Source organism: Ovis aries, chromosome 13 (assembly GCF_016772045.2).
Source record: "Ovis aries strain OAR_USU_Benz2616 breed Rambouillet chromosome 13, ARS-UI_Ramb_v3.0, whole genome shotgun sequence".
Taxonomy (NCBI): Eukaryota; Metazoa; Chordata; class Mammalia; order Artiodactyla; family Bovidae; genus Ovis; species Ovis aries.
Genome location: NC_056066.1, coordinates 19648122 through 19662030, shown reverse-complemented (window position 1 = coordinate 19662030; position 13909 = coordinate 19648122). Strand labels below are relative to the sequence as shown.

The window sequence follows — 13909 nt, the reverse complement described above, 5'->3', positions numbered from 1 at the left end:
CATGGCAAAATAGATGGGGAAACAATGGAAACAGTGGTAGACTTTATTTTAGGGGGCTCCAAAATCACTTCAGATGGTGACTGCAGCCATGAAATTCAGAGGCTTACTCTTTGGAAGAAAAGCTATGACCAACCTAGACAGCATATTAAAAAGCTGTCTTTTAAACTTTGCCTGACATAACTTTGCCAACAAAAGTCCATCAAGTCAAAGCTATGGTTTTTCCAGTAGTCATGTATGGATGTGAGAGTTGAACTCTAAAGAAAGCTGAGCACTGTAGAATTGATGCTTTTGAATTGTGGTGTTGGAGAAGACCTGTGAGTCCCTTGGACTACGAGGAGATCCAGCCAGTTCATCCTAAAGGAAATCAGTCCTGAATATTCATTGGAAGGACTGATGTTGAAGCTGAAACTCCAATACTTTGTCCACCTGATGTAAAGAACTGACTCATTGGAAAAGACCGATGCTGGGAAAGATTGAAGGCGGGAGGTGATGACAGAGGATGAGATGGTTGGATGGCATCACCAATTCAATGGACATGAGTTGGAGCAAGCTCTGGAGATGGTGATGGACAGGGATGCCTGGCGTGTTGCAGTCCATGGGGTTGCAAAGAGTCAGACACAACTGAGCGAGTGAACAGACTCATGTACAGATGAAATTCAATGGGGGTCTTTGGAAGTTAATATTCATGGGCATCCACTGCTGAGGATTTCCCCATTCATCAACATTTATCAGTGTTGACTTGTTTTGATTCTGTTTTTCTCTGTTAGCTCAATCTGAGTTATTTCCATGTCACAAGCTCCAGGAAATAAAAGAGGTGAATAGGAGACCAAACCTTTTCCCTGTTAGATTTCTCCTTGTCCCTATAACTTTTACCCATCACTAGGGAGCTCTGTGGGTTCTTTGAGAGAGGACCAGTCACAGTCCTAAGCCCACCTAGGGAAATTTTTGGAGATAGGAGATGGTCTTAACCATGCTGAATGAGCGTGGCAGCCAAGACCATATGAAGGTGGCCTTTTCCAGGGAGGAATCCCATGTGGACCAAGATGACAATGACAAGCTGTGGGTACATATGTTCACTCTATTAGTTGTGCACATTGTTTTGTGTACTTTATTAAAGTTAATAATTCACACAAAAAAGGAAATTATAACACTAATGAGGAAGGAACAAAAAAGATTTTTTTTTTTTTACATTTGCTTTTTGTTTTCTTATGAAGCAGAGGAAACAGCATCCATATTTAGCTCAGTCAAGCATTCCACTGATTTCTCCCCAGAACATGAAATCCTTCTCTAAGCCTCTTCTGGCCACAGGGTCTTTTTTTGAATCCAGACTCTGTTAGGCTTCCCTTGTGGTTCAGCTGGTAAAGAATCCACCTGCAATGGAGACCTGGGTTCAATCCCTGGGTTTGAAAGATCCCCTGGAGAAGGGAAAGGCTATCCACTCCAGGATTTTGGCCTGGAGAATTCCATGGATGGTATAGGTCATGGGGTTGCAGAGTCGGACACAACTGAGTGACTTTCACTTCACTCTCTGTTAGATATAATTTCCATTATGCCTATGCATCCTCTGAACCTCCTTTTGGTCAAGGCATTTTTGCAGGGAATTCCTTCATGTCTCTTTCATTCTGTTGATAGGAGAAAATGAAGCCAGAACTAAAGTTTCCAAACCTTCTCCATTAATAGTTAACAGCTTAGAATGACACGTATCCGAGTCCTGGCTCTGCCATTTACTAACCTTGTGATTTTGCACAGGTCACTTTCCCTCTGAGACAGTTTTCTTACTACAGAATAGGAATAAATACATTTACCTTCATAAGGCTGTTGTAGTAAAATGAGTTATAGAGTGATTAGCATAGGGCCTGGTGTGTGGGAATCTCAAAACAGTAGATGACATTGTTAACTTATGACAATTACTTGTCTGATCCTCTGAACACATTCTTCAATACCATGGCTCGCATCTCATCTCTCCACCAATTCCACAGTAACTGGCTATATTTGACTTCCCATCTCCTGTTGGCTCAGCAACTGGATCCAGTGCCAGAAATAATCTCATTTTCTACTTAGGCAGAATTCAATAGGCTGTAACTTAAACGGAATGTGAAAATAATTCAGCACAGAATCATCAAGCACTAGATAGATGAGATGACTCCTATCAGGTTAAGCAGTACCCTGACTTTGAGTTATACGTCATCTACCAAAAATGAAGTGATTAATTTGAAAGAAATGATAAAATAACCAACCCCATTCAGAGGGCATGGATTTTGTCATAAAACTCATGTTGCCTTTGCTACTGTTGCAGAAGAATCTCCCCAGATGACTACAGTACCAAGTCTTCAAATCCCCACAAAAATCTCAGATTAGACATCTCAGCCCACTGAAATGGTAAGTCAGGTTTGCTGGATTCTCTAGTTCACTGATTTCAAATAGTTTGAAGAAACACAATGTGGTCCTGTTTTAGTTTCTTCCTGCTGATGTAACTGATTACCACAGATGTTAATGGTTTAAAATAAAAATTTATTCTAGAACCTTAGTCTAAAATCAAGGTGCTGGGACTTCCCTGGTGGTCCAGTGGCTAAGACTCCATGCTCCCAATGCAGGGGACATGGGTTCCATCCCTGGTCAGGGAACTAGATGCCATATGCCACAAGGAATATGGAGGATCCCACATGCCACAACTAAGACGCAGGGCAGTCAAATAAATATCTTATGTTAAAAACATAAAATCAAGCTGCTAGCAGGGCTGACTGCATTCCTTCTGGAGACCTTAGGGGACAAGCTTTCCTTGCCTTCCACAGAGGCCTCCTGCATCCCTTGGCTCCTAGCCCTTTCCTCACTTTACTCCAGAATTTTCCTTCTGTTGTCTCCTATCCTACTCTTGATCCTGAAGCTGATCCACTTTGGCCCTTTTCATAAAGGCCCTGGCAACTACATCTAGGTTTATCTGAACCATTCAGGATGATCTCCCCATCTCAAGATGCTTTTACCATGCAAGGTAGCAGTCACAGGTTCTGGGGAATGAATCAGTACTTAACATGAGCTAAAAGGAGTGCCCAGAATCAAAACAACCCGTCATGTTGGTACCTGGTCACTTTTCTGACTCAATTGTCATTTGGGAGAGTGTCGGTTAATAAACAAACCACTGACCAGAGCTCTCTAGTTTGGTTTCCCAGCAGCTATTGCTTCCAGAAGATTCTCTGCATAATTAGTTTAGTTGGAACCATCCTGGATTTTGAGATGGTAAGTCAGAGAACCTGTTCTGCACTAGTTAGTATTTACATTGGATTTTAGGGACACCAAAAATACGTCTCTAGTTGGTTGATTCCCGTCTTTGCAACCCACTGTGTATTCCATATTTTGATGGGCCAGAGTTTTAGTAAACTAAAATAAATTAAATTAACCTAAAACTTAGAAATAAGGTAAAAAAGATTACCATACACTTTCAAAGTCATACTGTGGCATTGTCCACCAAGTCCACTGAAAGTTCATCTGATTTTCTAGAGGAAGACATAAATGATCTCTGCTTACTATCATTTAGGCCCCAGACTTTATAAGTTAGAGGTAATGTGCAGAAAATTAGCTTGCAAGTTTTTCAGACGTGTACTCTTTTGAATCAGCTTTGTAGCCTGCTGGTTCCTTGACCACTGACTTAAATCTTTAATGTGATCACCATATAATTATATGAGTTTAACTTTTTAAAATTATACTTTGACATCAGGCTTCCATACTAAGGGAGAACAGACAATATTTCTCCTATGAAGCAAGCATGTTCGTTCCAAGCAAGCTTGGGTTAATGATTAGAAAATGGCATGGACTACATAAAAATTACATGCAGACACTATATAGGAATCTGTTAAGTATATTCAACCACGTAATTAGCCAAAACCCATGTACTGATCCCCTTATATTTTGCCAACTATAAATTAAGTAGTGTTAAAAACAGGCAGAATGTTAAAAAAACATTGTTAATAAAAAAGCAAGCCACAGACTGGGAAAGGACTGCAGATAATATCTGATAATAGCTTCTATGCAGAATAAACAACTCTCAAAACTCAATCATAAGAAAAGCCAATGAAAAGTAAGCAAAATATTTGAACAGTTTGCCAAAACAAGGATGGTAAACAAGCACTTGAAAAGATGTTCATCATTAGTCATTACAGAAATGCAAACTAAACTCACAAGATACCAATTACAATGTCTAAAATCAGAGTAACCAGATCAAATGTTGTCAAGAATGTAGAGCAACTGGGACCCTTCTATATACCAACAGTGGGAATATAAAATAGCACACTTTGAAAAAGCTTGCCAGTTTCATAAAAAGTTCAACGGACACTTACCATATGTCCCAGTTGTTCCACTAATTTTCTTAGTTTACCCAAGACAAGTGAAAGTAAATGTTTATACAAAAACTGAAATGTAAACGTTCTAACACTCCAGTAGTTTCATTTGTAATAGTTAAACCCTGGAAGCCACCCAAATGTGCACTAACAGGGAGTACATAAACAAATTGGGCTACCTCTACACAGTGGAATACTGCTCAGCAATAAGAACGACTGAACCATTGATAGAATAAAATAAAATGGTGGTTTCTATTTTCTTGGGCTCCAAAATCACTGTGGACGGTGACTGCAGCCATTAAATTAAAAGGTGCTTTCTCCTTGGAAGAAAAGCTATGACAAACCTAGTTGTTGTTCAGTCACTCAGTCATGTCCAGCTCTTTGAGAACCCATGGACTTCAGCACGCATACTAAACCTAGACAGCACACTAAAAAGCAGAGACATCACTTTGCCAACAAAGGTCTGTCTAGTCAAAGCTATGGTTTTTCCAGCAGTTGTGTATGGATGTGAGAGTTGGACTATAAAGAAGGCTGAGTGCCAGAGAATTTTGTTTTCAAACTGTGGTACTGGAGAAGACTCGAGTGTCCCTTGGACAGCAAGGAGATCAAATCAGTCAATTCTAAAGGAAATCAACCCTGAATATTCATTAGAAAGACTGATGCTGAAGCTCTAATACCTTGGCCACCTGATGCAAAGAGCGAACTCATTGGAAAAAACCCTGATACTGGGAAAAACTGAGGGCAAGAGAAGGGGGTGACAGAGGATAAGATGGTTGGATGGCACTATCAACTCAAAGACCATGAGTTTGAGCAAACTCCAGAATATAGTCAAGGACAGGGAAGCCTAGTATACTGCAGTCCATAGAGTTGCAAAGAGTTGGACATGACTTAGTTAACTGAACAACAATGATAGTCTGATGTCTCCATTTCATAAAGATAAAACTACGGGAGCTATTATAAACTTGGACATTATATGGCATAGGACTAGGAAACAGACAAATCCAGTCTAGAAGTGGATTTGAGAAAGAAAAGTAAGAGAAAGGCAAGCTCTTGGTTTCTCCTCAGTGCTTCTCGGTCTCCAGTTCCAGGCTGGTCCAGAAGTCCAAGCGTATTCCTGACCTTGGGTTCCGTGAGAGCCCGCCACCTCATTGTTTTGTTTCGTTTTTTGGGGTTTTTTTTGGTTATGCTGGGTCTTTGTTGCTGTATGCAGGCTTTCTCCAGTTGCAGCACATGGGCTTCTCATGATGGTGGCTTCTCAGTTGTGGAGCATGAGCTCTAGGTGCTCGGGGTTCAGTAGTTTGGGCATGTGGCTCAGCAGTTGCACCAGCACCTCATTTTTAATTATAAAAACGTCTCTACTTTGCTTAGGTGAGTTTCTTTCACCTGCAGCAAGACTGTTAAATTTTATCTTAAAAGCAACAACAACACTGGGTTCATGTCATATTGGAAAAGTAATTATTTATTATGACAAAAATAAAACTGTTGACTGAAAACAATGTTACACTGTATTTATTGCACCATGATTGCAAATGAGCCAAAACCTGTCTAAAAGATGAACATTCCAGAGCAAACAGCATCCTTGCACTTGGATAAGTAGGCATGCAAGCAATAAGTCATGAGTACCAGTAACCTAAACTTAACATATAGAAGCATTTTATGACAGTAATAAAACTACTAAAAATTTAAAACATGTCTTTAAAACAACCCCACCATTAGAAGAACATGTTTTGAACCACTTTCAAGAAGTGATGATGTAAGTGCATTAAATAATTTGCTTGCTCTTGTAATTCTATGAATGCTTATATACTGAACCAATAGCACACATCTTAGTTGTTTGGTTGGGTTTAAGAAGCACAGTTTGTGGCATGAAAGACACTTTTTTTCCTCTGTACAATACCAGTGGACCCCCAGAGAGATCCAATTCATAATTTTGGCCTTATTAACACCATCTTCATTTTACCAAGCTGATTAGCTAAGATATTGTTACAGTGTTTGCAGAAAGCCTGAAGCTTCATGGATAACAATTTATATTTAAATCTTAAGAAATGAACATAAATATACAGACACTTTAATGTAGTTTTACATTCTGAGACAAGAAGTATATTATATAGGGCCTGCTGTTTCCTCTTTCACGCTCTAAAGCACCAATTTATGTTAAGATGGCAATGTGCAATTATAATCATTATATTCTGATCAGAACTAACACAAAGCAAGGCTGCAATGACTCTTAGCTTTATTTTTTGTTTTTTTAACCATCCTCTGTACAGTGATCAATAAGGTAAAATTTATAATAGTTACATAATGGAAAAAAATCATAACCATTATTTTATTTCACACTTTTAATGAAATAGCAGCTCAACTTTTAAGAAAAATCAAAATGAAAAGTTTTCGTAACTACACTGAATAGTTTACTCCAAGAGAACAAAATAGGGGCTGTAGAGTCCCTGAATTTCCTAAAGGAAAATGTAAGATTAAAATGATTATAGTCTCTTAGGAATATGGCCAAAAGATAACAAATAAATGATATATAACCAACATCAAGTGATAGTCATTTGATATCTTACCAACACTGACGGAAATATATTCACAGTATAATAAAAATCAATTAAATTTTAAGGTTTTTCCTTTCCCTTACTTGGTTCTAATTAAACTGATTAAATATTGACTAAGCACTTGGCCATGTGCTTTAATGAACAGTATGTAGGTCTGCTCCACATTAGTCCTGCTGGTGGTAAACTAGACTAAAAGAAAACAGTCTTTGAGGAATGTTCTCCCTTAGCTGTGAAATCTGCCTATTTCAATACAGTTTGGGGGAAGAGGATTTTAATGGGATGGTGCCACATCGCACAAACTGGAGGACACCATATGGACTGAAAAATGAGGTAATTTTTAAATTAAAATTTTACAAGTTTGTGCAAGAGAACATTTCTATTCTTCTAGAATTTTGTTTCCAATTCCAGAAGACATGCACAGCACATTATTTTTCCATTTCCAGGGTGGGGGGAAAGGCAGATTACTGGTTTATAAAAATGCAAAAGGGGCTTTTTGTGACTATACTCTCAAATTCTAGAAATCTGATCAGTCTTCAATCTTTTGGTCACATTAATAATAATATAGGCCATCCGGTTCTACAGTAAGACTGAATTTTCTAGTAGTTTTAAGTGCCTTGAATGGGGGCACTTCACTGTTTTCATTCAAATTTTCTATTGAAGATTTTAACCTCACATTACCAAGTTTTTTGACTTTTGTTTCTACGCCTGCTTCTAAACCTCTAAATTAATATTTCTCAAACATCTCACAAGACTTTATATATTTAAAGCTGATTTTAGGTCTGCAAAACAATATTTTGTCTATCTTGAATTTAATACAAAGCAGCTAAAAAAAAATTTTTTTTTAATTGGCCTTCTCTGTGTAACTCTGGTTGCCTGAAACTCTTAAAAAGTACTTTTTGGGGACCTGGCTTTTAGATGCCAGTCTTCACAGTAATGCTAAATGAATAAGGATGAGACATTACTGAAAAAACTGACTTTGAATCTAAACTACTTACAGATTTATAGAGATATCTGTAAAATATTGACAATCCTGGCTGTACTATCCTTTCAATACTGGAAAATCAACACGGAACTAGAGTTTGGGGTAATCCTCTAAAGCCAATAAGCTCTGAACAAACTAACCACTTCCATCTAATTAGTAAAAGCCAGGAAAATAAGCAAGATATTTTCTAGAAGAGAGCACTTCCCAGTATACAGTGTTTTGTAAATAGCTTAAATATCTTCTTAGCAATATGTGGGTTATTTTCTCTTTTGCATTTTCATTAACTATTAGCTCAGTTTAAGTGGAGTAGCAGTTACTAGTTGATTCTTTGCTTTATTTGATTGTATCGATATGATAATGAGGTGGGAATCAAATAATAGATTAAAATAAACGCAATTTCATGTTACATGTCCTTCCTCCATCTGGTTTGCTTCTTTTTTGTTGTTGTGTTTGGGGTGTTTTTTTCTTCCTTCAGTTTTTAATAGTAGTATATAAACTTTCAGAATGCCCTACATTCTACTGGCTACAAGCCATCATGCTGTATGGTGAAGTGACTATACCCTGACAAGAAAAAAAAGATCCTTTAGAACTGAACTAGGTATGAAATATGTTTTGGATCCAAAGCCATAGTTAGGCTCAGGAAGTTGGTCTTCAAAGATAAATATCAAGGGAATTAACCTATTCTAGGTATAATACCAATATGGTTTTTCAACTGGTATTCTTCTACATAAGTAAGAATTCAATGAGCTCTAGGCAGAGACAAATCCATTTATAATTCATCCTAAGATACTACATCAAAAATACTTTTTTAAAAATAAAGCTTTTATTGTCTTTTTCTTTGCTTTGTGGCTCCCCATAACTCTTCAGAGAATAATGTTTACAGCACTGCCTATATCACTCATGGTTTCCCTAGGTAAATAATTGTTTTTTCTTTATGCTAAATATAATGAAAGTTAATTTATGCTTAATCAAAATGACTATGGTTACAAGAGTAGCATCCACTTAAAACATAATTTTTAACAATGAAATTTCAATTTATCATCATTCCTCTAGTGAAGCTAGAATAAAATTATACCTTTAAGCATATTAACAAAGAACCTAAAGGCAAAAATTTGTACTTAATCATGTTATTTAATAGATTTTAGATATATTATTTCAAATTTTAAGGAATTAAATTACATTAACAAAATACACAGCTATGTTCTCATATAAAAAGGCTTATTAATTCTAAAAGTTCTCAAATGGACTTTGAAAAGAAAGATGGGTTTAAACAGGAAGAATGAAACATGTTCAAAATTAAGAAAAATGCCTTGAACTTACAAGGGTAACAGTTACATTTTAGTTATAACCAAAGATTTGTTTAAATTTAGTTTCTTTATCTCAAATTAAAAAACAATATGTAGAATAATCTCCCAGAAGTAACATGGGTGGGTCCCCCTGCCTTCTACCACTTATTAGAAATTTTGCTAGGCAACCAAGGGATTGACGGGGAGCGTGAAACCTGAACTATTGTTAAATTAATGAGCTGCAATTATGACTTCTAAAGAACAGGTATAATACAAAATTGAGAACTTATCTCAAAATACAAATAAAGGCACTAATCACAATTTACATTTTTTCATCAGACAGTATCTTACAGTTGACTGATTCTCAATAAATGTCAGAATCAATGCTTCAATGTTAAATATGTGCTTGGGTCAAAACATTCTCTTGGAGTAAAGGATAATCAGTTTTCATATTACTACAAGAGGAAATATCTAATGAGAACCCATAAAAAAAACTTAAAAAGTCTTACATGAATTTTCTAATTGAACTTTTCCCAATCGTTGGCACAAAACCTAGCTGGACATCTATTTCATCTTCAACACACAGCTAACAATTTCTAATCCAGAACCAACAAATATTTTTTTAAAAGCATTTAGAAAATAAAACAAATTGTATTTTAAAGATCAAATAGAAAACTTGAGTCTACACTAGTAGTCTGACAAAATACAATTGACTATTAACACTTTCAGTATAATGCTGATGTGGTAATATAAAAAAATAACCATATAATTTGATAGAAGAAAATGGAGCCAGCCAATCTTATTAGATACAAGAAGAAAGATATCACAATAAGAACAAATACAGAAGTATTAAATATGATTTTTCTCAGGAAAGAATTCAGAGAATTATCCCCAGTATTCATGGCTAAACTATACAACCCAAGATAGAAATTCTGCCAAAGTGTGCTTTAGGTAAACGGGATTTTCATAATTTCTCCTGCTCCTATTCTATCCCACATAGACACCATGTTGATTCTTGTCTACTTTTCTCTCCTGTTCCTGACTATACATTATATTAAAAACAAAATTTCCCCCTACCTGGTACAGTATCACTTAAGAAAAAGGCTGAAAACAAGGTTAATGAACAACTAGGTCCCAAAGCCCAGAGAGTTTTCCTCTGGTGATTTCCAGTTCCAGGGAGTACTACCACTAAATAGGAATCAGAAAACTGTCACCACAGTCAACTAAATTATTTAGACTAAGTATAATAAATCCAGTATACCTGAAAACAGCAAAATTTAAACAACCTACAGTAAAAATATTAAAATATCACTTTTGAATAGGTATTGATATTTTTATGAACACTGAATCCTATTTTTTACCCAAATGAAAGAATACTGCAAAAATAAAGTATTATTCTCTATGTATGTATATTATCCCTTTCATTATACCAAAAGCACATATTTGAAATAAAGAGGATCAAAACTACAATACTTCCCCCCTCTCTTAAGGTATGCACTATTTAGATTACTGTTCGTATTAGACACTGCCTTAAAAATGTTTTAATGCTAGCCAATAAAATAAACTTTTGCTAGATTATGAGTTTTTAACTAGCAAAAAATTTTTTTAAGTTGTTAGTGTATTAAACTTGCGTTTCATAGTAATATTCTAAAGGCCACAATTAAGTTCAGCAGTTTCCTATAATCTAGTAAAAGATTTTAGAACACGATGTATAATTACACAAATGGATATTGTTTCAAGCCTATTACACTACAACAGATTTAAGGAAAGTCATATGGATTTTTTTAAGTAATATACTGCTGGTGGTAGAGATGCTATCACACAATTTGAAATTCTAAGAAATAAAATGAACTGTTTATTCTTCTGCTTTTTAGCTACTGCCCAAAGCAGATGAAACAGTTAACTTTTTACTGATAATAAAGTTGTTTGTAATTGATAGTAAAAATATATTTCAAGTGCCTTGTTATATTTTCAGTGCTGGTATACTTTAGTACTTTCTGATAGTTATATATGCATTGAATAATGTGACATTCTTAAAAATACCATATTTAATCAAAGTATTTACTATCAAAGTTGGGCTTTGAAATAAATATTTTACTATTATTAGTTTTTAACCAAAACCAATCCCATGTTGTAGGCTGAAAACTGAACTTAATTCTTCTAAGATAAACACCCTTCTTAACTGAGATGATACTAGAAACTTAAAATTATTCCATGACTTGCAATAATGTGGGGTAAAGCAACTCATTTAAAAGGCAGGTCTCACGATTTTCATCCACTCCTTAAATATATATCTTTTAGCATATTTCTTTCTCTATAATAAAGTTCTGTCCAAAAGTAAGTGGTTTACAGAAGGAACAAATATTTAGTGCTGGATAAGTTTGCAAACAGTACCTGACAATTTCCACAACTGGTAATTATCTGGTAGGGGGAGGGAGCAGTCAAGAAATGAAAAGAAACTGGTCATTAAAGTTATTACAATATTTCAGAAAACATTAAACATATGACAAATATTTCTTAAAAGGCAGTCGTTGAATAATTAGAATAAGCAGTCTGAAGAATTCTGTTGCTGAAAACAGTTATACATTATGTTTATCCAACTGAAGATTAGTGCATTAAAAAAAAATTTAAGTAAAAATCTTTTATGTTCCAGTTCAGCTGCACTTGATTCAAGTGTTGCTCACAGAGGTTTGTGTTGTTATAAATTAATTAAACATGCTGCTGCTTTAGCAGCCAAATGTACTAGGTTCATGTCACAGAATAAATAGAGTCTCTTTCGAGCAAAAAAGTTATCTCACACCAATCCGGGAGGTCATCCACTCTAGACCTTGGCATAACCTGAAACAGAAAGCAAAAGTCTTCTCAAGATAAAAAAACTATACACTAAAAACTGAAAGCATCCTTTAAGTCTACTGTAAGTATACTTTAACAAGTATAGGTCTAAACATCAACATATAGCTACTATATTACAAGTTATTTCTAGTATGAGAAATAATGAGAAGGTCAGTTTGATTTGAGGATAAGTAAGTTCCTGTAAGTTCCTAGAAATAAACTGGGTAGTCCATTTATAATACAATGGGTTCTCCTCAGCCTACTATGTCCAAATGTAAGTTCTTAGAAAAGGAGGAATACATTAGAATGGCATTTTCTTAATTGTTCATTGTTTACAAGTGTGCCTTCCAAAATGACTCCTGATAAGAAAGACATGCTGCTGCTGCTGCTAAGTCACTTCAGTCGTGTCAGACTCTGTGCGACCCCAGAGACGGCAGCCCACCAGGCTCCCCCGTCCCTGGGATTCTCCAGGCAAGAACACTGGAGTGGGTTGCCATTTCCTTCTCCAATGCATGAAAGTGAAAAGTGAAAGTGAAGTCGCTCAGTCGTGTCTGACTCCTAGCGACCCCATGGACTGCAGCTTACCAGGCTCCTCCATCCATGGGATTTTCCAGGCAAGAGTACTGGAGTGGGGTGCCATTGCCTTCTCCAAGAAAGACATGCACTCTTGTGGAAAGCTGGGAGTTTAGACTTAATTTCTTTGACGTCTCCTCTTCTATTCCAGTTACATTAGTTTTCTCCCAGTTAATGAATGACACAAGTAAGAAATGAACAACAACTGAAAATCTAGATTGTAAAAACTTCCTTCGAAAGTTTGTTCTTGCCCCCTTTTTGGTAAAACATTCCATTTACACTAAAAGTTACCAAAAAAATTGTTGGTAACTTAGTTAAATTGTAATTTAACAGTAGCAATTGAGTCAAATTCTTTCAACCTGAGTCACCATAAGAACAAAAATGGAACAAGATTCAGAGAAGAAAGCAAGTTGGTGGAAAACACTTGTAAGAAATTTGAAAGAAGTCACATACTCACCCTTCTCCTGTTAAAGCACAGCAGGACTGAATGTGCCATGGATGATCCTTAATTGAGCTGAGGGTGAGGTATTTAGAGATTTCAGCTGCTGTCATACACCCTTTCATATCCTGTTTATTGGCAAAGATAAGGACCGCAGCCTTCCGTAAATCCTGCAATCAACATGAAATCTTTTATTAACGTTTTAATTTTATGTTGGAGTACAGGCAATGAATAATGCTGTGATAGTTTCAGGTGGACAACAAAGGGACTCAGCCATATATATACATGTATCTACTCTCCCCCAATGAAATATTTATAATATGTCAAATATCACAATTCAAAAGAAAACTAATGAAGCAGGAGGGTAGAATAGGCCCTACGGAACAATTCTAGTGAAATCTCTGTACTTTAAAATAATCAGGCACTAATCATTTAAAAGTTTTGTTGAAATAAAAAATGACGTCAAAGAACCATGATTTAATGATTCACTCTAAAAAAGACATTAAAGTAATATAAGCTGGATATTAAAAGTTATTTTTCTGTTGTTGGGCCAAATGGGTCAAGCTAAAAGTAAGATAAACCTGAATCTGAAATAATGACTTAAAATTATCTGAGCAATATTCTAGTAGGTGAATATAGTATACTATACAATCTCTCCAGGATTTAAAGGAGAGTACTGAGGGCGAGGGGTGGGAAATACTGCTAATTAGTCTGTCCAACCGAAGCTCATTGATTAACGTTCACTGCAGAACTGGAAACACTGGAAGTAACTTCAATGTTCATTAACAGAAGAACAGATCAAGTGTAGTATATATACTTAGAGTAAAATACTATATAGTTGTTGATGGGTACATAAAATTGAAGTAATAATGTGCACAGTAATAATATACATAAAATTCACTACTTTTAGAATG

General features: G+C 35.8%; 1 protein-coding gene across 2 annotated transcripts in view; it reads right to left on the bottom strand.

Annotated features, from left to right (window-relative positions):
- Positions 1-5772: 5772 nt before the first annotated feature.
- Positions 5773-13909, bottom strand: part of ARL5B (ADP ribosylation factor like GTPase 5B) — a 31497-nt gene continuing 23360 nt past the window's right edge. Inside the window, exons 5-6 of one of the 2 annotated variants that reach the window (XM_012188287.5) lie at positions 13014-13165; positions 5773-11989 (exon numbers count right to left, since the gene is read on the bottom strand). In XM_012188287.5, the coding sequence (XP_012043677.1) occupies positions 11941-11989; positions 13014-13165 (201 nt within the window). In that variant the 3' untranslated portion in view covers positions 5773-11940. Of the gene's footprint in view, positions 11990-13013; positions 13166-13909 lie in introns of those variants that run through there. The other variant, XR_009595905.1, reaches the window with a different exon arrangement.